Source organism: Zophobas morio, unplaced genomic scaffold, assembly GCF_036711695.1.
Source record: "Zophobas morio isolate AGI-343-1 ecotype UQ-CSIRO unplaced genomic scaffold, CSIRO_AGI_Zmor_V1 ptg000029l, whole genome shotgun sequence".
NCBI lineage: Eukaryota > Metazoa > Arthropoda > Insecta > Coleoptera > Tenebrionidae > Zophobas > Zophobas morio.
This window is the reverse complement of record NW_026972134.1, coordinates 366,238-392,540: the sequence shown is the minus strand read 5'-3', so window position 1 is coordinate 392,540 and position 26,303 is coordinate 366,238. Positions and strand designations below refer to the sequence as shown.

The following is a 26,303-nucleotide window of genomic DNA, read 5'->3' as shown; positions in this document are numbered from 1 at the left end:
AATAAATAAATATTTATTTATTTATTATTATTTATTAAAGCTATGGTTGGGCTGCCCTCAACTGGGTAAGCGTATCGTTTTTACCTGGTTTCTCAGAGTTTCTGAGCGACTCCCACAATACGAACGCATTTCGAAGTGCGACAGTAATCTCAGATAAGTCTGTTTTACGTGTATTTTTTTCGTAATAACTGAATTCATTGCAATAACAGACCTCTGAAATTTGAAATGACAACATAGGATTAAGAATGGTATAAAATTAAAATCAGAATTCTCGTGAGAGTTGCTCTCCAGTGGACACGTACCTTTAGTAATGGAACTTTCAGTAGTTTTACATTTGTAACAGAGACAATGACAGCCAGCTATGAGTGACAGCGTAGAAATTTCAGTGTATTTTATAGTGTTAGGTTGCTGCCAACTTACATGTCAACTGTCAAGAAATCCCAATCTCTCACCGGAGTCACTGGAACCACTATACCTGGCAGACATTTTTGCAATACTCAATGAAATTAATATATCCCTTCAAAAACTCACAGTACATACAGGGTTTTCATAAATGATTATAGGGTCGCAGTAGGTTATGGATGTGTGCCGCCTTTCGCTTTATGTGTACTTTACTAAATGTGTCCTTGGGCACGACAAGCACCACATGCATCTGTATAACTGGTTGCCTAAATGCTTCATGATGAAATATCGAAAACGCATGCGTCAATACACATGTGACTAACATAACAAGGCGATACTGGCGATAACAAGTGAAATTTTTGGTTGGCTGTTGATATACACACGCACAAATTCCAATAACTAAATCATCCACGGAAAAAGAAGTTCCACGTTTAGGAGTATATTTGTAATGAAGTGCAGGAGGCGAAGCGCCCGTGTGTCCTTTCAAAAAGTTAGCACGCGTTGGTGACCATAAAAAGTTAGGTTATGTTAGCAACGGCTGCAATGCTGCAATTAAAGAATGCACGAATGCGAAATTTAACAAATTTTTGTGGCAAAAGGAAGCATTTGCATAACATTTGAAGATGAGGAATGTGATCAAAAGATGCTGTAGAAGAGCTTTGCACAAACAGTTTGTGCGAAATCGAGAAGCGCGTGTTCTGCGCGATGTTACGGAGTTAGATAAGCGCAAATGTAGTTCATTTTCAAACTGTTTTTCAGAAGTTGAAGGCGCATTGATGACCAGTGGGACCAAGGGCCTTTGGTGGTTAAATATGCCTTTATATACATGGACACCAGATGCATGTGCTTAGAAAGATGATTTTTGATTAAGAACTCAGAGCAACAGTATCTTTAATGGTGTATACAAATTTGACAAACAACGCATTTTAATGTCTGATAACTACATTTCCTATCCATCAGTTCTACTTCATGAAAGTTAGTTTTGGTTTGTGAGTGCATTAAATGTTTTATAGCAGATTCTTTAGCTACATTATCACAACTTATCTGGGTGGCAAGTTTATGGGACTTACTGACCAAAAGGTCATGGTGAATAGCTGTAAGTCATAAAGTAGATGAAATTCTTGACCAAGATGTATCCTTCAGTAGTTTCTTCAAAGTGTCTAAATATGTTTCCAGCCCTCTATTGGTTTACCACCAAAATATTTGTATTTCAAAGATCTGTGCAAAGATTTGGCGTGCATGTTGGTGTTAATGCCTGCGTTCTTTTGATTACACTGGGCCTATGACTTCATGCGCTCTTTATTTTGAAAGTAGTAAGTGTTTAAATAATTCACAAATTTACTTTTTACCAAAAATTTAATCAGCTCTTGCTTCAGTCTTATAAATTTATTTTCATCTGTTTCTTTTAATACATAATCTAATTTTGTAAGAATCTGATTTATTGTTCCAGGCATTCCAATATGTAGCTGTAACTATCATCTGTCATGAAATAATTGGGTACCAAAACCGATATTAATGATTTTATTTCACCAACCAGAACCTCTTATATGTTGGTGTCCTTTCAGTTGGACAGAATAAATGTTACTGGATAATCAATATTTTTATCATCTAACACATGGACTTGTGGTCAATTCAATGTCATAGAGGTTTGTCCCATGTGTGCCATCTACACAAATGATTTTGGCGCCATATTTTTTTAACATATACTCCAGCCCACTGTACATGGAAGCTAATGCAGTCATTTTTGTGCAATTTTTCATGTTCTGATGCACAACAAGATTTTCCTTACTTCATTTACCAGATATATTATTTTTTCTGCAATGTGGGGAATGTCTTTCATAGTCAGAAGATTAAATCTGGTACATGAACTGAGTTCTAGATTTTTAACAGTTTCAATTATTTTTTCGTGTGTTAGACCAGTGCGAATTTGTTCAACTAGATATGTCGTTTCTTTTGTAGTCAGGGGTTGACAGCGAAGATCATTGTGATGAACAATATGAATAGCAATAAACTGAACAAGTACCACTGAGGAAGAATGATCAAAGTGAGCTGTAATTCGTGAAGGACAGACTCCTTGCATTTTGATACTGCCACTAGTTTTAGGAGCTCGTATATTACATTTACTAACAGAATTTGCTAGATTACTTCTGACATTCATAGTAGAAAATAATAATTCGTCATATAAAAGAATTAGTTTTTAACTCTAAATCTGCTTTTCGTGTAAAAAAAATCTTCCGTTTTCTTAAATTGTAGATCCTTTACTTCCAACTCAATGTTATAAACGATGTTGAAATGATTCGTTAATAAGTGAAAACGCTGAAAGTTTTCAAAGCATAGCGGACAAATTATTCTGCTAGTTTTTAGTATTTTTGAAATTGTCGCCGTGAAAATATCTTGGATGTCGATTTGTACTTGAAATTATTTCACACAATAAGCACATTTTGTTAACACTTCAAACTTTTGGATGCTCATACTGAAATATGTTTTGTCATGTCTAGTGCTTGTTTTTACTTAATAAAATAATAGAACTTTATCTGTCCATTGTCCTTTTCATAAAAATTACACGAAATTCTTTAATTAGCCACAAAACAATAGTATATTACAAAATTAATATTTCAATTCCCGCCACAAAAGTACATATTCAACGAAAATGTATAAACGTAAAAGATAAAAATCCAAATATGACTTTGACTGCTGGGTAGCTTCTAAACCCTCATCGTAGAGTCATATAAAATCAAGGACCACCAGATGGGTGAACGGACACGGATAATAATCAGAGTTTTTACGGTTTGAGATTTCATTCAGTTCTATCAAAAATTTTATTGTACATAATAAATAGGTATTTAGAACGTAGTGTGATTTCATTTTAAGTATCAAGCTTCAAAATATACTTTCGTTGCTAATTTTAAAGACTAGTTTTTGATTTTTGTTTTTTTTTTGTGTGTACAGATTCGTTTCAATGCAAAATTAGGTCACCCACATAGAATTTGAACATTTGAAATTACGCGGGCGTAATTTGTTACCCTCATGCGCGGAACTCCAACATTCTTGATAGTCAATTTGTTGTTAAAAATAAAAATAATTCATAATGGAATAAACAAACAAATTTATTGTGGTTAAACATCACAGTAAATGTTGAAAATGTTCACCATTTAGTTCAAGGCACATATTCACTCTCTTTTTCTTACTTTCAAAAATGTTCTGTAACATCCTTCCATCAATGCTTTGAACCCATCGTTCAATTTCATGTTGCAACTCTGCCAAGTTATTCATTTGCCGTTGAAACACTTTGTCTTTCAAATATCCAAATATTGAAAAGTCCAATGGCGTAAGATCTGGGGAACGTGGTGGAAATGCATGCTGCACTCCTAAACTTATTACACGATCGTCATAATGTTGTTGTAAATATTCCAATGTAGCACGTGCAGTGTGTGCAGTCGCGCCGTCCTGTTGAAAGTACCCTAACTGCAGCTCTTCGTCGTCAAGTTGTTGAATAAATGGTTCCAAAATCTGTTGCCTATACCTCTCTCCAGTCATAGTATCATGAAAGAAAATAGGTCCATATATTCGTCTACGAGAAACTGCCAACCATACTCCAATTTTTAAAGGATGAAGAGGCGTCTCTACAAAAACATGTGGATTTTCCGCGGACCAAATTCTAAAATTTTGCGAATTGACATAGCCAGATAAATGAAACCATGCTTCATCACTAAAAAATGTAAGGTCCAGTAACCCGTCATCATGAAAAGTATTCTGAAACCAATTGCAATATTCTACGCGGCGTGGAGGATCTATTGGTAAAAGTTGTTGCACAGTAGTTATTTTGTAAGGATGCATATGCAATCGTTTTTTCACTACTTTGTGACATGTGGTTACGGGAACTCCTGACTGTTGAGATAATCTTGTCAAAGATGTTTGGGGATTCTGCTCGAGTCTTTCTCTCAAATCATCAACAACTTCCTCAGATACTGCAGGTCTCCCAGAAGATTTCCCTTTGTTGACATTGCCAGTGCGAACAAATCTGTTGATGACATCTCTAATGTGAGCCTCTAATGATGTTTCTTGAATTTCCAAATCAGGGTAATTGGCCAGATATTCTTGCTTACAAGCGGCTACAGAATACAGCCACGCTCCGTCTACGAATGTCCCATTGCGATAATAAGACATAACGATGAAAGTGTTTTGCTCAACCGAATAAACCATTTTCACGGTCTTCGCTTCGAGCACAAAGTTTTCGCACGCAAGCACCAAGAGCCTTGAGAAAGGCTATTTTGTTGTTTTAAACTTGAATCAACGAGAATTACTGTAAATCACACTTGGAAAGTGGTAGAACAATAAAAGCGATGATTTTAAGTGACAGGTTACAAATGACAAGTGAGAACTGTCAAATGAGACAATTTCAGCAAAGCGGCATTTTTGAAATCCATGGCCAACTACGCCCTTAGAATCATTTATGAAAGCCCTGTATTATCAAGGTTTCGGACAAAATTAATGAGTTACTATTAAAATTAGATATACAGGCCGTGTGGCGACACCGTCGTGTCTTTTGCTATTTTACTCATTTTAAATATTTAGTGTCCGAGTTTTGTACCGACGGCCGTCACAAAAGAATACCTCTTGGGCCCTGACCCGTGAGGGCCGATTCGGAAAGTGCGAAAGACAAATGAGATACAATTTCACTCTATAGGCTATCTATTATAATTTTGTAACACAGTTTGACGAGCTAACAGTTTATCGAAGTGTTACATACTTAAAGCAGAGTAAAGAAGGGTAATTAAGATTATTGTAATAGAAACATAAACTATGCACCTTAAACTAAAATATGTTGATAACAGGGCGGTGAACCCCGACATCTGGTTAAGATTACGGAATAATTGCATATCAAAACTATAAGCGATGAAATCTTATCTAAAGGTATATTTTACGTATGCGTAATTAAAGAACATTAAGTTGTGCTCTCGTTTACTCCAGGCCACAGACTACCTCCAGGTGCTCATACTGCTCATAGTGTATGGGAGAGCCTGAGGGTGGTATACGTGCTTTTATGAGGAAGAACTGTCCATTCGTTAAATTGAGGGCGGTGATAAGGTAAGGTAGACACTAGACAGTTGGGCTGAAACGCAGTTCAAGATCAAGCCGGAAAAAGCTGATCCTATACGGTGGATCATTTACTTGTCGTACGAGATTCATAACAACGGCGTTTGAAGCCACTTACGAATTACCGGTAAGAGCCGATTAAGGCGACCTTCGCAAGGGCAGAACCGTATAATTAGGTCAGTGGGACTTACATGCCAGCGACTCAGCAGTCCAGTGGAAGATCGGAGCCACTATCACTCGCTGAAGAAGGTCGGTTTGATGCACTAGACACGAGCCCGGCGACCGGAAGTTGGGTACCGCGATCACACTAGGAAGTAGTCGAACCGCCAGCAAAACGGAATCGGAATAGACTAGAATAATTATAATAATTAAATAAAAATAGGTTGTTTTTATAGGGGTTTTCAAGTGTGAGAACAGTAAGGAAGATGTAACAAAAAAAATCCATTTCTCGCAATTTTGTCGCCGGAAACGGCGGCAAGTGTTTATAAAAATGCATCTCCCATAACCGGTCCGACCACCCAGTGGCGGCTCGTGACCTTTTGCAATGGGGGTACACAATTTGATATACGACGATATAAAACAGGTTGTTATTTCCAATTAATAGACGAAATTGTGTGACGGAAATAAATACAAAAATACATTCAATAAAAGTAAAAAAGGATTTGGCCATATACCTTTTTGCCTTCGATCAAAATTTTACGTTGATGGCATCGAACAGTTCATTTTGGACACTTTTAGACGTTCCGTTAAAAACCGTTGCTTCTTAGAAATGATCTGATAAAGCAGAGTCCAATTTAGCCGTAAAATCAATCAAACCTCGAAAAATAACTGGATTTTGTGATTCCCTATCAGGGGCGGCTTGTCCTATGAGGCAGGTGAGGCAGTGCCTCACCAATGAATTTTACGCCTTATTAGGATTTTTATTATTTTATACGGACACATTTCGGCCAATAATTTGTGTCTTTTTTCTAAAATTTTAAAAATAAATATAGAAAATTATATTCTTATTTTTATCTCGGTAGGTACTCGTTGCTCCCTTAATTAAAGAGCGCGCTTAAACACTCGGCACAACATGTATTTTGTGACGCGAATGAGGCAGACTCGAAGCTTGCCTCTACAGCATATATAGAAATCATGTCGTTAATAGGCAAGCAACCTGCAATACACTCATAAGCGGTATGAGTTGAAAAAAGACAAAATTGAGGCTAGCCTCATTTCTGTGCTTGCAAAAGAGATGGACAACTATAATATTTGCGCGCGGGGAACGTGCGATTACAATGCAGTCAGGCAAAACAATCAAGTGGATCGAAATAAAAAAATTAGTTTTGATACTTACGATACAAATTTCCGGATAATTTTTTAAATATTGAAAATTACTATTTTGAAGATTGTATTAATTGACATTACTCAAAAGTTTGGCCTTGTGATTCCCATGATAATGAAAGGTTGGCTCGTTATGGAAAAATACTATATGCCACATACAGTATGGCTATTTTAAGGGTTGAATTTCCGGCTCAGCACAGCTGGTCCACAAGAGCCTGAATAAATTTGAAACGCAACCCAAAATACGTTTTCACCACCATGCATGGACATGGTATGATCACAGTATATGTATATTGCGCATTTTGTGTGACGTCATGTGGCTGTCATGGCCGCCAATTTTAAATTATGGTTTTTTGCATGTTCGTCAACGGGCGATGCCAGATTTTGAACACATGTTATTAGCTTAGATCATATAATAAATAGATACCAACACGCCGTGTTCTTTCCCTAGGAGAGCCTGTGACGACATCCTCCTGTCACACGTCTCTCTTGTGCATGGAGGGATTACAATGAAGCTATCCTTGCCTGATCACTATTTGAATTTTGCGCGCCTAAATTTTAGGAAGTATGTCTGAACTAACTTCGTACGAAAGATGTTGACAGCATGATTTTATAAATAATTCACAGGACATAACGAAAGGAATAGCAATTGTGATCCGTTATGATTACACGTCGCCTGCGTTGACAGTTGCGCTGATAAAGCCTGCCGAATAGCCACCTTTGACAGATAATCCAGTAGTTACTTTCGACGCCATTTTCCTTCTGAGGGCGCTAGTTATCCTTGAATGACAGTTCAAATTTGAATTTGACACATTTGTAATTTTCGTAATTTTGAACTATAAAATACGATTAAAAATGCATTGTTGTATACCATCCTGTTCAAACAGTGATTCAAATGTTACCTACCACGAGTTTCCAACGCAGAAGCAGAGGTTTTCTGCGTGGATAAAAAGTATCACTCTTGGGGAAAATTTGAAAGGTTTGCATTCTTTAACTATTAAAAAATAAATAAAATTCTTGATATAACGTAATAATGAACGTTAATTTCATTTAAGAAAACTTTGAACCTCCTTCGGAGAGGCCAAAAGTCTGTATTCTTCATTTTAATAAAAATTATTTTTTCTACGATTCTGTGGGTAGATGCAGGCTAAAAAGCCATGCAATTCTCCAGTTTAACAAAGGTGTAAGAGAGAGGTGTAAGAAGGTGTGTAACTGATTAACCGAAACCATTTTCATCAATCAATAATAATCAATGAAAAACTTCACCAACAATCCTAAACCTACACGGAACATCATAAACCAACAATTTCTTCTGTACATTCAAATTGGTCAACTGTCAACGAAGGATAACTAGCGCCCTCAGCAAAATGTGTCCAAATTTTGCATATCGTCCAATTTCGCTATTCGGCAGGCTTTATCAGCGCAACTGTCAACGCAGGCGACGTGATTACATCACTTGAAATAGGATATTTGTTCTAAATTCTAAAATTGTTTCTCGTACAAGAACTCGAAAGAGAGGTTAGAAGAAACATCTGTCAAAAGCGATTTGTTGCGCTAGTGCGGTACAAGGATGGAAGTGAAATAGACATATACAGATGAAATGCATATAACAAAGATGAAGATGTGGTGATCACACAAGGATAGCATACTACTCCCCTTGACGTAGAAAACGACAACAGATAGCTTCATGTCTAGTCACAGCTTTCAGTTTGAGTATTGGTATCTATTTATTATATGATCTAAGGTTATTAGCAGATTTCGACATCGTGAAAGTGATGCTCATTGCCGTCCGATTGCCAGCGCTATTGCAGTCGTGGCCTACAACTTCGGGAATTCTTAATAACAATTACTACTTTTCCTAGGTTTTCCTCAGTTATACGAGTTCTCCTATATGTTAAAATGCTTTAAAAATTAAAAATGACTGTTCAACATCACAATTTTCGTGATGATCTTGATCAGACAAACCCTGAATTGCATCGAACGCCATTGAGGTTGAGACTGCACAGTCGGCTAGCCAAATTTATGCCTGACGTCGCGCTGTTGTTTTTAATATTTGCCTGATTAATTCCCCATCACTTCGACTGTGCCTAAGTCTGGTTATTACCATCTGATTTCAACTCAGCAGCTTCGAGGATAAGTTAACCCATAATTAAAAACTGAACCGAATCTCAACCTCCGTTATAACTTATAACCTCACATATCATCATATATCTAATAGTACTATATTGCTAACTGGCCTCAAAAGAGTCCGAAAACATAACGGCAGAGCAATATATCGGACCTCTCTGTCTCTCTGTGGTACTAAACAGTACTGCGCATACACTCGTACTTGCTTGATTTGTAGTCGATAGCGTGAGTGGAGGCGTTTTGACATTTCGTACGTTCGCTTCTATTTTGTGTACATGCGCACAGACCCTCGGTACTCTTATAGACAGAAAACAACGTCTATGTCTCTCTGTGTCCGTGAACACCGTTTCTATGTTACTTCTGAAGAGTTAGCAATATAGTAGTATTAGATATATGCATATCATTGATAAATTGACGTTTAGAGTTCCCTCAAACATATAAGGCCTTTATGACTTCACACCAATTTAACTCCCATTATAATTCAATAGGCCGTCACAACCGGATGTCCTAAACCCGCTCACCGGTACCTTCCTGAAAAGACCTTTTCTGGTAAAAGCACAGGGCAGGACTGAATTTTGCATTTACCGACAACTGCGCCTTTCGATTTTTTTATTTTAAGTAAAAACAAAGTAACTTTGTATTGTACTCAATCATTTTTTATTACAGCAAATTAATTAGAATTTTGACATACACAAAGATTTACTTATTAACTACTACTACTGCTTATTTATTGATCGAAATAGTCACTGTCATCATCACTCGACTCTTCTAAATTAACAATTAACCGTTTTATCAACCGTGCCCTGTACTGGTCTTTTCCTGAATTTATTCTTCAAGAAGGCACTGTGTTTTGTAGCTTCTGCTACAAACCGCATTTCTATTTACAAATATATGTTTTCGGATCATCGGCAAAATTTTTTGCTACAATATTTCGAAAAGTATTTAAAAATAAATTGCTACAAAAGTACTAATTAAATGACCTATTACTATTAATTTTTATTTATTTGTCACTATTTAGTGTAAGACAATAATTTTAAAAAATTTTATATATCTATGTATTTTTTATTAAAAAAATTAAGCTTGATAAACCTGTTTTTATAATTTGTAAATAAATTTAGTTGTGTTATTACTAGAGAGCGGATTTCTGTCGGGCTAGACAAGGCCAAACTCGGTACGGCTCGTACGGGTTGGGAATTCATTGCAGTTACCGGCTGCACTTCGTTTGTTTGAGATTAGAATAACGCTGCTTCGTTGCACTCTGCTGTTAATTCCAGTTCTCATTTAGTTAGCCGTTTGATTAATAAATCGTTAATTGTATTTATGGAATCAAGTGACAATTAAATTCAGTGATTACCTATGACCCGCTACTGAGTCCCGGCGATGCAGCGCGTCCCCACTAAAATCGTGACGTAGCCCGACAGAAATCCGCTGTCTAGTTATTACACTTCTTTTCAATTTTTGGAGGATATGCAACTGCATATCTCTACATATATTAATAAAGTTACACCATATTTGCATAAATTTCATGCATATTACATGATCATATTTCTCAAAATTTTGTTGCATACTTTTCGCTCTCTAGTCATGTATTATTTTTAATATAACAGCAATATGAATGTACCCTCTGGATTTGAAACAAAGGACGGTGACATCGTCAAAATTATTTGATTTATCAAAAAACTTAGTGGACCAGTTTTCTATGATTGCGATCGTACTTATTAAAGATTTTATGTTTTTTGCTTTCAGTATCTTAATAATATTTTCAAATGTGCAGAATAATGATTAAATAATTAAGGTACGGAAGAAACGTTAAAAACAAAATTACTCTTAGTCCGGTCCTTCGCGTCTCGGCCGTCCCTGGCACGTGGCATGGTTTACATTTACTAAGCTTTATGAAGGGTTGGCTGTAAAGTACTTTAAACGTCAAAGCCATAAACGCCCAAAACGCCTTATAGGTTTGAGGAAACTATAACTACAGTCACGGCTAGAAAATCTTGGAACGTCAATGTTATTCCGTTGTCACAAAGTGGGAAACACCTTGACATATTGCAACCAAATTTTTTTGTGCCATTTTTGAATGGATGCGCCGTGCAAAAAAGGTGACAATAAGGTATATATTACATCAAAATTTTCAGAGTGACAGAAAAATGATGTCCAAGATTTTCTGGCCTCGACTGTATTGTACCTGCGGCCAGAATCATTGGTTTTCAATATGTCTCCAACGGCTAGACACCATTATTAGCAAAAGACTATGCGGGGTTATTTACATTCTTTCATTTCCGTGAGCACGCAGCCACAAAAATCGCAATTTAATTTATATAAAAACCAGCACGAAAATCTTGTATACCACTCGCCACAAACACGTGTTTTTGCAAATACTCCTTATTTGTAGGTCTCGTCTCACCAATCGGCTTGGTCCCATATATGCAGTGTTTTCACAAGCCTAGTTTGTAGAGTTTCCTCAAACATTTAAGGCGTTTGTAGTTGTTTATAGTGTTGTTTTATAATTTTGATTTTTTTTCCAAAAATCTGGACCTTTCGGGTAAAAACTCAATTCGGAGTCGTAAACGATATGTGTAGGACTATGTTATTTTATACAATTTAAGACCCATTTACTATGTACAATTTTGAAGTGACGTCATCGCATTAGTGGTGGGGATGATTAGACAAATTTTGGTTAGCGTTTTACCATCTACATGATATACCTAATATAAGTACAAAATTTGACAACAATCGGCCCAGTACTTTCGGAGATTATCTGTCTAATAAAAATCCGGGACGGCAGACAGACGGACAAAAAAAAAAGGAATGGCGTGAAAAATGAAATACACACATGGAGAGAAGCTACGGAACTTCTACGAGAAGCTTTTGCCCCCAGACGACCTAACCATCGTCTTTTTCTGGACATTTTCAATAATCCCCAGGACGAAAAGACGCCAACCGACAAATTTATAACCATCCAACGAGAACAATTGGCACAAATGACGCGAAACTTGGATGAGGAATGGCAATTAGATATAATCTACAGTCTGCTGAAATACCATATTCGGGATAAAATCGCCAGGTCCGACTGCAGGTCCTTCACCGAACTCCTCGATAAGTCCCGAATCGTTGAGGAGAACGAGCGAGAAACGAGGAGAGTTAGAAACCACGCCCCAGAAACCCCAGAAAATGGCCAAACATTCCGACGGCAAGAATTCCCAAGAATCGACCGAAGACCCAGGTGCGATTTCTGTAAGAACTTTGGCCACGAGACACAAGAATGCAGGAGAAAAACACAGGATCAGCGACGACCGGCCAATGACCAAGAGATCATTAGATGTTACGGATGCCAACGTCCCGGTGTCTTCCGCCGAAACTGTCCGAACTGTAATCCAGAGACACGACGGACAAACTTCTGTGCAGCAAGAACAAATCCTAGAGCGCAACCCACCATAGATCGCTCACAAGGAATCCTGCGAGATATGCAGGTACCGCCACTCATCGTACCGATGGAAATCGATGACATCCGGACCTTCTCCGCACCATCACCAGCCCGAGATTTCCCCGCGATGGAATACATGGGGGCTGACGCCTGCTCCGCCATTGGGAACGAGAAATTTCCCGAAATTCCCCACATCACGTTCTCCTCTTTGCAACTTCGAGCAGAGAAAGGAGGGACCTTCCCCAAAGAAAAGAAATCCCGGCGTAAAGGGCGGAGGAAGAGGAGGAAACCCTTTGTGTTAAGGACAGATAGCAGCTACGCACTAGGAGCAGCTCCACTCTAGGGGGAGGCCACCAACGAACTCCCTGTAAAATACGCTAGCCGCTTACTCACGAGCGCCGACAGGAAGTACACCGTGCAGTCGCGAAGACCCGCACACCAGTACCAACCCGGAGATCAAGTACTAGTGGTAACCCATCCACTAAGCAACGTTCGAACAGGAGTCAGCGCCAAATTTGCTCCTAAACGCGAGAGGCCTTACATTAGGCGCCCACAAGGACGTACGAGTTATGAGGTATACGACGCACAGCATCCCTAGATGTCTACCATACTCCGTTTCACGGGAGCACTACACCTACGCCAGTGCCGGTGGCCCCACTACGAAAACGAGGCCGCCTCAGAAAGAAAGTTCAGGACCATAGTCGGGACGCCTTAATGGTCCTGAGGGGGAGATTATAGCGGAGCTTTCAAAGCGCTCCGCTAGTACCCTCTCGAGGTCGCTGTTTTCGGCAGCGCCGGAATCAACCCCACTAAGCTCACCCCCACTGGAACGCACCCCACTTGAAGCTGCGTCATTATACAGGTACTCCCACGCATCTCAACCCTGCCTATAAAAGGGACAACGCGATCACTTTTCAGGCTGATGGAACTCCACCATCTCCACCTTAAGGGCTGCACTGTCTAAGTCCTCTTCTGGTCGTCACCAGGGCTGCACTGTTTTACGGTCCCCTGCGCCGCTTTAATGACGTCATCTCCAGGGTCGCACTGTCCAGGTCCCCTGTGCCTCACCGCCGACGTCGTCATCTCCAGGGTCGCACTGTCCAGGTCCCCTGTGCCGCATCGCCGACGTCGTCATCTCCAGGGTCGCACTGTGCAGGTCCCCTGTGTCACATCCCAGGCAACATGATGTCGTCTTTTTCACGTGAATAAATGGTCATCAATTACGTCATAGTGACCAAAGATTTCACGTGATATTGACGTACCAATGACGGTCAAATGTCTCGTCCAGATGACGTCATTTTCTGACGAACTATTGACGTGATGTACTGACGTTTTATAGACGGCATTTATTGTCCATTTTAAGAGGTTTTTTATACTTATTTTGATTTTTAGAAAAAAACATGCAATAAATAAAACGCTGAAATACTTTTATATTTTTATGTTATTTACCTTAAATAAAATATTATAATTCGTTATAATCACCAGGTAAACCCCAAAACAATATATGTATTAATTAAAGTTAAAACAAATTAGTGTAAAAAAATTAAATTTACTACAATTCTGTACAACCAACAATGAACTTCAATAAACAAATAAAAAAATATATGTCAATTAAACAAATTAATGATAAACTACTTTTAAGAACACAAACAAATCTACATACAGGTAATTACCAGTCAAATTACTATAAACAAAAAAAATTGGTCTAAAGAGTTTAGACAGTACTTCCCTCGCTGTCGGAAACTTGACGACTGCATGCCTATTGTGTTTTTTTTCTCATTACATTTTTGTAGTGGGAATTTAAAAAAAAATTGCGATGACGTCATCAACATTTTTGCAAGGACACGTATATCAGTTGGGATAGATGTAGTGTAATACTAAGAATAAAATTATTGTATTCCCAAATTTTCGGGAAAATGAATTGGGTCGTTTTGAATATTGATTTGTTATAATCAATAAAATAACGAAACAATTTACTCACGTATACGGCGCCGGTGTGTAATATGTAGAGAGCGGATTTCTGTCGGGCTAGGCAAGGCCAAACTCGGTACGGCTCGTACAGGATGCGAATTCATTGCGGTTACGGACTGCACTTCGTTTATTTGAGATTAGAATAACGCTGTTTCGTTGCACTCTGCCGTTAATTCCCGTTCTCATTTACTTAGCCGTTTGATTAATAAATCGTTAATTATATTTATGGAATTAGTACCGATTAAATTCAGTGATTATCTATCACCCGCTACTGAGTCCCGGCGATCCAGCGCGTCCCCACCTATAATCGTGACGTAGCCCGACAGAAATCCGCTGTCTAGTAATATGAGAGGCAACTGAAAATCGTTTGTGTATAAACATTCTTAATTTAAGATGACAAGCGTAACAGCATACGTGAGAGTCAAACAGAGAAACTGTAAACAAAACGACCATCGGTTTTATTGCTTCGACTTCCGGTTATTATATAAAACATTGGGTTTTATTTTAATTCTTGACGGTGAAATTCACAATTGGTTGATTATAAACATGTCTATTCCACATTCGCGGAACCAAGTGAGCGCATAAAACAAATGCAGGTCTGTAATGTTAAAGTCGATGTAAATAAGCGTGCTACCCTTATGTTTCAACCGAGTTTTTCCTTTAACAAATTTTGTGTCTACTAAATTGGGTTGGTCCAATGTAATACTAATAATAAGTGTTGCCTTTAATTTAATCAATAAAACGAGAAAACGTAAAAGTAGAGAGTCGGCCGACGGACTCGATTACAATACTTCCTTTGCTTACGCTCGGGAAGTAATAAATTGACTTCATTAATTTTTTTGAACCACCTCTTAAGAAAATCTAAAAAATATGAATGGAATGATAAATCACAAGTACAAAAACTCATCATATTTTTTGCATTTTAGATAGGATTTATTCAGCAAAATTTAAGGGTGACGTCATCAATTTTTTTAGGAGGGATGAACAAATACATTTTGAACAAAAGTTTACCATGCTTATAATAACTTTAAAATATCTCCAAGATTTCAAAGCATTCGGTTTTGTAATTCCTGCTTAAATCGATAAAATAAATTCACGCATTCATTAATTTTTTTGAGTCACCCTGCATATGCAAATCCAAAAATATGAATGGAATGATAAATCACAAGTACAGACTCATCATATTTTGTACATTTTAGATTCGATTTATTCGGCAAACTTTTGAGCTAACGTCATCAGTTTTTTGTAGAAGATAACCAAATATATTTTGACTAAAAATTTATTATGCTCTTTATAACCCTAAAACATCTGCAAGATTTCAAAGCATTCGGTTTTGTAGTTCCTGATTAAATCAATAAAATAAATTGACGCATTCATTAATTTTTTTGAGTCACCCTGTATATGCAAATCGCAAAAATTTGAATGGAATGATAAATCACAAGAAGAGACTCACCATATTTTGTACATTTTAGATAGGATTTATTCAGCAAAATTTTGTGGTGACGTCATAAATTTGTTAGGGGGGACGACCAAATACATTTTGATCAAAAATTTACCATGCTTTTGATAATTTTAAAATATCTTCAAGATTTCAAAGCATTCGGTTTTGTAGTTCCTGAGTAAATCAGTAAAATAAATTTACGCATTCATTAATTTTTTTGAGTCACTCTGTATATGCAAATCCAAAAAATATGAATGGAGTGATAGATCACAGGTACAGACTGATCATATTTTGTACATTTTAGATATGATTTATTCCACAAACTTTTGAGCTGACGTCATCAAGTTTTTGGAGGGGATAAGGAAATATTTTTTGACTAAAGATTTATGATCCTCTTTATAGCCTTAAAACATCTGCAACATTTCAAAGCATTCTGGTTAGCAGATTAAAAATTAAATTTCAAAATGTTGTTTTATAATTTTGATTTTTTTTCCAAAAATCTGGACGTTTGGGGTGAAAAGTCGATTCGGAGTTGTAAACTACATGTTTGGGACTATGTTATTTTATACAATTGAAAACCCATTTACTATGTACAATTTTAAAGTGCCGTCATCGCATTAGTGGTGGGGATGATTAGACAAATTTTGGTTAGCGTTTTACCATCTACATGATATTCTTAATATAAGTACAAAATTTCACAACAATCGGTCGAGTACTTTCGGAAATTATCTGTCTAATAAAAATCCGGGACGGCAAATGGACAGACGGACGGACAGACAGACGGAAATGGGAGACCTATTTCTTCGTCTTCTAGGGGTCATGAAAGATCGAGAAAACGTAAAAGTAGAGAGTCGGCCGACGGACTCGATTACAATACTTCCTTTGCTTACGCTCGGGAAGTAAAAATTTTGCCGGTGATCCGAAAACATATGTATATTTGTAAATAGAAATGCGGTTTATAGCAGAAGCTACAAAAGAAGAATAAATTCAGGAAAAGACCAGTACAGGGCACGGTTGATAAAACCGTTAATTATTAATTTAGAAGAGTCGAGTGATGATGACAGTGACTATTTCGATCAATAAATAAGTAGTAGTAGTTAGTAAGTAAATAGTTGTGTATGTCAAAATTCTAACTAATTTGCTGTAATAAAAAATGATTAAGTACAAAGTTACTTTGTTTTTACCTAAAATAAAAAAATCGAAAGGCGCAGTTGTCGGTAAATGCCAAACTCAGTCCTGCCCTGTGCTTTTACCAGAAAAGGTCTTTTCAGGTAGGTATCGATGAGCGGGTTTAAGACATCCGGCTCTGACGGTCTATTGGATTATAATGGGAGTCAAATTGGTGTGAAGCCATAAATGCCTTAAATGTTTGAGGGAAGTCTAGCTTTAATACAAACAACTATTTCATTTGTCGTCTGTACCCATTCTACTGCGTCCACTTCTTATATCCATATACAACTGAATGTCATTCATTAACTGATCACTATTCAGATTATATACATAGACTGAATAAAATACAAATAAAAAAAATTGTTGTGAAGAGCATTTTATTAAGTAAAAAATTTAGACAATATTAGAAATTATAAACAGGGAAAGACAGACGGTCACACTGTCCTGAACCTTTTGGTATAAAGATTGTTAAAAATACAAAATGAAAATATTAATTTACTACTTTTAGTATCAAGAATAGTACAAATAAAGTGTTGAATAAACAATCAGATAACCTAATGTACGCTTACTGAAAACATGCTACACCCCTCACTTTTTACAGTTTTCTTTTTTCAATAACAAAATATTTGAAATGTTAGATGTATGCAAAAATTTGTTACCCAAAAAGTAAAAAATAAATTAGATCGCATGTATAAGGTCATATCCAATTTTAACATACATCCAACACAATGACGTCATATAAATAACCCCCCCTCGAATAAAAATGGAAAACAATTGAGTCTTTACGTTTTCGTAAAAATTCACCAATGTGAATATATACATACAAGTTTTTGCAAAATTCATAATTAGTACATTTTTCAACAATACTGTAACAAAATACTTGAATCAAAAATAATGAATAATTTTTGACATCCACCAAAAAATAAAATGAGCAAGTTAAAACAAGGTCCTGAAAGAGCTACCTTCCACAGACCAACCTTTTTTGCCCTCGTCGACAAGCATTCGCGAAGTCATAATTCAGAAGGTTAACTGAATATGATCAGAATCTCCTCAATAACGCACAAACAGAGCAAACGGATGTGCTCATTATTCATGTTTCCTCCCTAAACCCGAGTCACATTTTTAGCACTCTGGAGTCTTGTTTCTCAGTTTTTGCACATATTACAGTCTACCACTTTCAACACTGTTCAACTTAAGTCCAAGTATTAAACTTCTTATCACCAAATTCAGCACACCACAGTGAATTTTTTACGGAACCATCAAATTTGTGGAGATTCGGATGTTAAGAAACAAATTTGATGGTTTAGCAAAGTTATAGATAATTAAAAATTTTGTGGAGGTAGAATCCCATGGGTAACAAGATCTGCGATTCTAACACCAAGACCTAAATTAGATTTATTACGTGAAACATGTCACTCACCATGGTGTGTCTAGAATTTCAAGAAATTTTCTTACTTTATTTTAAATAATAACGCCGTATCACCCATTTTCGCCAGAAACACATTATTATTTTTTCACAAATTTCAGTATAAAAAAGTCTTTGAACGCAAATTTAAACTCTTTAGAAAAAAAATAATAAAAGTACGTTGTTTTATATATACAGTTACTTCTTTATGTGTAGTTAACTTTTATTATACATCGCGTTACTTCGCATTCTCTTCTGGAGTGTCTTCGTCGTCTAACAGCTTAGCCACATACAGTTTAGGATCAATCACTTTCGGAATTGGTTTAATTTCTGTTCCCAGTTCCTGTTCAATACGATGTAATGCGAACCTATCATCATAGGTAATTAAGTTGATGGCAATACCCAAGTGTCCGAATCGGCCGGATCTGCCTATACGATGTAAATAAGTTTCAGCCATCTTCGGAAAATCAAAGTTGATGACAACATTTACCGCTTGTACATCAATGCCTACGAAAAAAATATAAAGATTTTGAGTATCATTTAATTACATCTTACCTCTTGTAAACAGATCAGAACAGACTAGATTTCGACAGAGACCAGCTCGAAAATCATGAAATACCCTATTACGATGGGCTTGGGCCATTTTAGCATGGATGTAATAGCAACAATAACCAAGTTCTGTAATTTTTTTCGCCAACAATTCCACACGTTGAGTCGAATTACAAAATATTATACTTTGGTTTATTTGTAACTGAAAAAAAAAGTTAAATGTAATATATGAATATATATACGTATGTGCATAGATACCTTTGAGAACAGAGTATTTAGACAGTGTACTTTCTGACGTTCTTGAACGAACGCATAATATTGCGTTACACCTTTCAGCGTGAGTTCTTCCATAAGATTGATCTCATAAGGATCCCTCAAGTGTTTTCTCATAAACTGTTCAACTGTGAGAGGGAACGTGGCAGAGAAGAGCAGAATTTGTCTCTCTTGTGGTAGATTCTTTATCACAGTATCGAGCATCCCCTTGAAGTCTTGTGACAACAGCTTATCAGCCTCGTCTAAAACAAGTATCTTGCACTGGTCCATGACGGCCACACCTTTTTCCATCAGATCAAGAATGCGACCAGGAGTTGCTATAATAACTTGAACTTTCTGATAGATGCGCATTATGTCGTCCCTTAGGTTCGTACCACCAGTAGTTACCATTACACGAACGTCCAAATGTTTCGCTAGTTCGATGCATATTTGTGACGTTTGTAATGCCAGTTCTCGTGTAGGCACTATTATCAGTGCTTGAATACAGTCTTTTTTAGGGTCGATCTGTTCCAATACAGGGATACTATACGCACCAGTTTTACCTAAAGAAAAATTTGTAATAAAGATATGTAGAAAATATGTTGTTATGTATCAATTAAATTCAGAACAAGTATTTCTTAATAAAATTCGCTTTGAGGTAGGATGAAATGCCAGCAACACAACAATACAAAAACGCACTGAAAACGCTGATACACAGCACAAGTTTACTTGCATCAAAATTGATAAATACTGACTGGCAAAAAAAAAACGGCCACTGAAATATTTCGCAAAATCGCTTAAAAGTTATTAAAATATGTATCTAGTGATTGTTATTTTATTTGAGAACCATTCACTGTCCACACATGATATGCAAATTAGCTAGAATTAAATAAATACAATCACTAGTTAAAATATAATTTTTTAAAGTGGTTTTGCGAAACATTTCGGGGTGGTCGTTTTTTTGTGCCGGTCAGTGTAGATGTTTGTCCCCAATAACAAATTGACATTTTCACAAAAATGTATAATAAAAACCTCATTTGAAGCATGTGGCGTAACATGCTCCTTTACTCCAAGTGTTTAATAAATAGTCACCCACTTCTAGATTTTATTATTATTATATTAATCGTAACTTTCCCAACTGGATAATCCACTTAACATGGAAAGGTGAATAGAGATTAAATTTCATCAGATAAACAAAAAACAAAAAGCTCACAACCAGTGTTAATAATGCAAGAACACAATTTGTAAATTTTCAATCAATCAGAAAGTTATATAGCTCGTTGACTTCATACTTTTTGCAGAAACATTCACTTTCAAACTGCATATTCCGCTATAATGCATGCAGAAACTTTAGGAAACTTAACAGTTATATCACAGTTCTGTGATATTTTATTGAACACCCTACACATTACAACAATTGGTGACCTTTGTAATGGATTACTTTTGCAGGAGGGACAATAGAATATATCAGGTTGACGAGCATTGTACCTCGGTGTTAAAAAGCTTATTTTCCTGAGCAACCACATGCAATCAACTTCATACTTAATTAAATTTAAGAGGAATCACACACCTGAAATCAGTCTTCTCGTATTCAGGGAGATGATGTTAAATCTATTTAATAACTGTGATTGTGGGTAACCTTTTACCGGATATATTCTGTCTTCCCGAAATGTTAGGAATTTTAGAAACACTCTTTGAACAGACTCTATATTGTTAACATGGGCTTGATACACCGAGTGCCAAATAATTGAACCGTACTCCAACCTAGACCTGACAAGTCCAAGTTAAAAAAGATTTTAATGTTTTATATACTTTTTGGACATAACTTCTCAAAAATATTAACATATGAATCCATTTAGTATCTTAGAAACGGCAGATGGAAATATTTTGTTTAATTTTTCTAGTAAGGTCTAACAAACAGTAACTAAAGTCGGAAACAAAACTTAACGACAAAGAAACGTCATTTGCGTCAAAATTTTCAGGAGATTCATATATTATAAGTAGAGCTAGGCAGTTGAAACTTCAAGCGCTTCGTATTAACTCCTTCCACTGCAGACCAGTGGCTCGCAGCCGATGTTACATGTCGTGAAGAAAATTATGAGAAAAATAATATTAACTGAACATCAGTTGATGATACATGATCGTTTTCCGGGTTGGGACCGTGTTAATTGGGCACTTTCGTAAGTGGAATTTTCAGGAGCAGGGTTAAGAGATTAGGAATAAACTTAAACAAAAATATGAATGCAATGATCAATCACAAGTAAAAACTCATCATATTTTGCACATTTTGGGTGGAATTTATTCAATAAAATTTTGAGTTGACGTCATCAATTTTTTGGGGGGAATAAATCGATAGATTTTGATTAACAATTTACCATGCTTACAATAACTTTAAAACGTCTGCAAGATTTCAAGGCATTCGGTTTTGCAGTTCTTGATTTAATCAATAAAATAAATTGAGTCATTAATTATTTCTTTTGCATCATCCTGTATAAGCAAATCGAAAAAATATAATTGCAAATGCAGTAATTTCAAAAGTGTGCGGTTTACTGAACGATAAAAAAAGTAAAATAAAAATGAGAAAAGATCCTGCAAACAAAACTCAAGCGGCAGCTGCCTTTGTGCAGGTGGCTGCCTAAATGCAAGTCGTAATTTATTGGAACGTCCGGAAGTGGCCAATTTTGCATTTTGCACAATCTCGAGATCATATATGTGTCGACAACCGGTCAGCCAAAGACGAAATCATATTTTTGTAATAACCAAATTAAAAACAAATTATATAAATGCAATGATAAATTACAAGTATAGACCAGTGGCGGCTCGTGATTCTAGAGGTTGGGGGGTCAACTAAGATTGCCCCAACGACTTTATGGACAAGCCGCCACTGGTATAGACTGATCATATTTTGCACATTTTAGAGAGAATTTATTCAGCAAAATTTTGAGATGACGTATTCAATTTTTTGGGGTTGATAAACATATACATCTTGATTAAAAAGTTACCATACTTACAATAACTTCAAAACGTCAAGATTTCAAAGTATTCAGTTTTGCAATTCTTGATTTAATCATTAAAATACATTGACTCAGTCATTAATTTTTTTCAGACACCCCGCATAAGCAAATCTAAAAAATATTAATGCAGTGATAAGTCACAAGTATAGGCTCATAATGCTTTGCACATTTAAGACAGGATTTATTTAGCAAAATTTTGGAGTGACGACATTAATTTTTAGGGGGATGAGCAAATACATTTTGAATAAATTTACCATGCTTATGATAACTTTAAATCATCTCCAAGATTTCAAAGCATTCGGTTTTGTAGTTTCAGATTAAATGAATAAAATAAGTTCACGCATTCATTTTTTTAAGTTACCCTGCAAATCCAAAAAATATAAAAGGAATGATAAATTACAAGGACAGGCTCATCATATTTTGTACAATTTAATTTTGAGTTGACGTCATCAATTTCTTCGACGGGATTAAGTAAATATACATATTTTGATTAAACATTTATCATGCTTATCAGAACTTCAAAACATCTGCAAGATTTCAAAACATTCGGTTATGCAGATTCAAAATTAAATTGCGAAATGTTTTTAGAATTGTGATTTTTTTCCCAAAAATCTGGACGTTTCGGGTAAAAACTCAATACAGAGTCATAAACAACATGTGTAGGACTATGTTATTTTATACAATTTAAAACCCATTTACTATGTACAATTTTGATGTGACCTCATCACATTATTGGTGGGGATGATTAGACAAATTTTGGTTAGCGTTTTACCATCTACATGATATTCGTAATATAAATACAAAATTTGACAACAATCGGCCCAGTACTTTCGAAGATTATCTATCTAATAAGCATCCGCGACGGCAGACAGACGGACAGAAGACAGACAGACGGAAACGGGAGACCTATTTCTTCGTACTGTAGGGGTCATTAATGGTTGAGAAAACGTAAATGTAGAGAATCGGTCGAAGGACTCGATTACAATATTTCCTTCGTTTAAGCTCGGGAAGTAAAAAAGATAAAACAAAAAAAAATCAACGGCAAATAAAGCAGAGTACAAAAAGAATAGTATCAATCTCCTCAATTCTTGCGGAACACCTTGTAAATAGTAATGACTTTGAAATCAAATAGGACAATTAATCGAATCCTAAATATAACTTCAATGTAACTCACAATTTGGCTAGCCTTTATACAATCATTCCTCCGTTCTAATTTCAAATCTTATATTTTAAATTCAAGCTGAAATCTTGATTTTGCATATTTTGTTAATATAATGTAGCTACACATCCAAGTCACAAGTTTCAACCAACTCATTAACTAATTTCACTGTTTTGCGCACTGGAGAATTTATAATACATCCGTCCGAATTAGAACATACTGTTATGCCTTGAATGAATCCTAGATACATAGTAATAGAATGATAGGTGGAAAAACAGTTCAACAGTCAATATTTCCATATAGCTTTTTAACAAGAATCTCATTGCGAATACGTTCCTTCGATTTTCAAGTGTTGACAAATTAAAATATAATAACTCCGTTTGATTGAAGCCTCGGGTTAGAAAATTTGATAAATTTTCTCTTATACAAATGTTTAGTAATCGTCTCTGGATTTTTTCTGATCTAATACTTTGGGTGACGTAGTTTGTAGATCGAGGTTGGAATAAGAGGGGAGGGTGCATGTCGTATGGTTCCAATGGTCCGGTTCTGGGACAAAATCAAATACCATTTACGATGGGTGTGTCGTACAACCTATCTTTTTACCGGTACTCCATGCCGCTTATTTTGTTTCCCCACGTACTGTCTTTATACGTTTTTTTTTTTGAATACTCAACATTGTGAGCTGCAAACTTTGTAAATCATGGCATGGCAGTAAACAATGTTTGAAAGACACTTAGTTTTCGTAAGCTTCAGTTTGTTTTATCCCCATGACGAATGATAAATAATTCATTGCTCCGCCACTGGTTGGTAATACTTTTCAACCTAGAGGCGTGGTTAACTCGAGTGCATGGTCGTAAACGATGTTTAGATCCAGAGAGCTCGGTCCCACAAATTTCACCGATCATCCTGCCGTTCTTATTCCACCCTCCTCGTTGTAGACATAATATTCTAATTTAGTTCTACTAAGACCCGTAAATAGTGTTTAAATGTATTTGTGTGATGAAGGTTCTTACTATAAAGCCAAGTATTGCTTAAAATGTTGTGGTGTTTTTACAAAGCAATAAATTTGACTTTTACAACGTCTTAATTAACATTTCCACTGAGTACTGTAGGTGACACTATCCAGGAATGCTATAAATTATGGGCTAAAATTTTTTGTTAATAAATACAAATATGAGAACGAGACTTCAGAATTTTTTAAAATTAGAATTTACTTTAACGTTTGTGTAGTGGTATGTTTTACCACGAATTGTAACTTGGCAAGTTCTAGCTTACCAGCAAAATGAACAATTATCATATGTGTCTCCTACCCTTTGAACGCACTGAAAGATATACTACGTGAAATGAAATACTCACAATTAATTACATTAATTCAAATTTTGATCATTTTAAGCGATAAATTTGGGACTTTTCTTGAAATATTTGAAATACGAGACAATTTGTACACCAGTTTTCTAGTGTCGAAGTGAAACAAATGCAAAGCAAAAAACCTAAAATTATGAAAATTATAAAAAGTTGACATTAATCGTAACAAAATAAAAATAACTGTATTTAATTTTATGGTCATATTTTCGCAAGAAAAATATGAAAAAAATAAATAAAATCAAGTCATTAGTATAGCATATTTGTCCCCCTATTCAGTTATCAAATAAATGAACAGGCTTACTAAAACATGCCCTTAACGTCTATTATATTAATTAAGCATATAAAAAGAATACCTGTGCCATTTTTTGCTCTAGCAAGTATATCTTTGCCAGATAACGCTATTGGAATCGAGGCTTCTTGAATAGGTGATGGTTTCTCCCATCCTTTCTCAAAAATACCCATTAACAGTTCTCGCTTTAGGCAGAATTCTTCAAACTCATTTCCTCTTGTATCAGTTACATCCTGCAAATTTTATGGGATTTTAGTTTTGGTACAATAAAGTTGAACAATATAAATAAATTTTGTGAAAATCAGGTCAAATTTTTCATTTATATCTACAAAATGAAGGGGAATCCACAATCTCATCACCAAGTACCTCACCCAAAATTTTATGAAAGTTAGTTGAATGTAATAGAGAATTTCAGCCTACTAGGTAGTAAATGTAATAAAGAAGTAATTTACTACTAGTGAAAAAACTTACACTGGTCTGTATTCTCCGATCTTTGGGGGGAATCTTGAGTTTTGCTTTCCATCCCATGTCATCCATTTTGGTGTCAATTTCACTGAAAACAGTTTTATTATTTATATCTTTGATGATTCAACAATGGGACACCAACAAAAAGCAATTACAAAAAACATACACAGTTTAGAAAATACTTACACTTTGCCTGACAGAGCCATGACATGGTTAGAATTCAGCGTGTCCGTCATCATAATTGCAAAAAATACAATGAAGAGTGTAATAAAAATAGGGTTTATAAAACCCAAATCTGAATTTTTCTACAATGTGTAGAATAAATACTGTTCCTGAAACCCCTTGCAGGAATAATAATGTATCTGCAAGTAAAAAAAGATTTTAGAAACTAGTGGATGCAGCTACGCAAAAAAATTAAGGTCAATATAGAATGCAATACATCAAATTCTAAAAATCAGTTTCCCTTGTTAATCCACATAATAATCATTACAAAGCGTTCCTGACAATCGACGAAACAGAATCGAAATTAAATATTCAAGAAAATGTCGAGGATCCAAGTGAATTTACAAGATTAAAAATTACAGTTAATATGGCTACTGACCCTTGTCAGCTGTATATAAGCTGAATCTATTACACAAACAATAATGGAATTTACCTGATTCTGGACAATGGATTTACGAAATATCGTCGAGACACTTTGGAAAATACCTAGACATTTCTCACCTCGATGTGAATTTACGCATTAATCTGTTTTTTTAGTCACTTTTGCCTTTGATATGGACGCTTTAATCACCAGATAGAAAATGAATTCCAGCAATGGCGGCGCTACCGATAACTGTAAATATACATC

The 26,303-nt window shown here is 35.9% G+C and overlaps 1 protein-coding gene and 1 long non-coding RNA gene across 2 annotated transcripts; one reads left to right on the top strand and one right to left on the bottom strand.

Moving 5' to 3' along the window:
• Positions 1–717: 717 nt before the first annotated feature.
• LOC135137617 (uncharacterized) lies at positions 718–2,388 on the top strand. The gene is made up of 3 exons (XR_010281890.1): positions 718–1,377; positions 1,428–1,715; positions 1,853–2,388. It is a non-coding gene; the product is annotated as an uncharacterized LOC135137617 (long non-coding RNA).
• A 14,927-nt stretch (positions 2,389–17,315) lies between these two features.
• On the bottom strand, positions 17,316–26,303 carry LOC135137752 (ATP-dependent RNA helicase me31b). Its single transcript, XM_064067483.1, has 7 exons — positions 26,109–26,303; positions 25,640–25,815; positions 25,460–25,541; positions 25,053–25,221; positions 19,168–19,724; positions 18,916–19,111; positions 17,316–18,867 (listed from the first exon to the last, which is right to left on the bottom strand). Exons 2-7 carry the CDS (start codon positions 25,690–25,692, stop codon positions 18,599–18,601), a joined length of 1,326 nt encoding a protein of 441 aa, XP_063923553.1. The 5' UTR covers positions 25,693–25,815; positions 26,109–26,303; the 3' UTR covers positions 17,316–18,598.

Coding starts and splice junctions, on each gene's coding strand:
- LOC135137752 (XM_064067483.1), bottom strand. CDS start 25,692: ATGATGACGGACACGCTGAATTCTAACCATGTCATGGCTCTGTCAGGC. Junction 19,725..25,052: donor TAGAGCAAAAAATGGCACAG/GTATTCTTTTTA, acceptor ATTTTTCTTTAG/GTAAAACTGGTGCGTATAGT. Junction 18,868..18,915: donor TTCTGATCTGTTTACAAGAG/GTAAGATGTAAT, acceptor TTTTTTTCGTAG/GCATTGATGTACAAGCGGTA.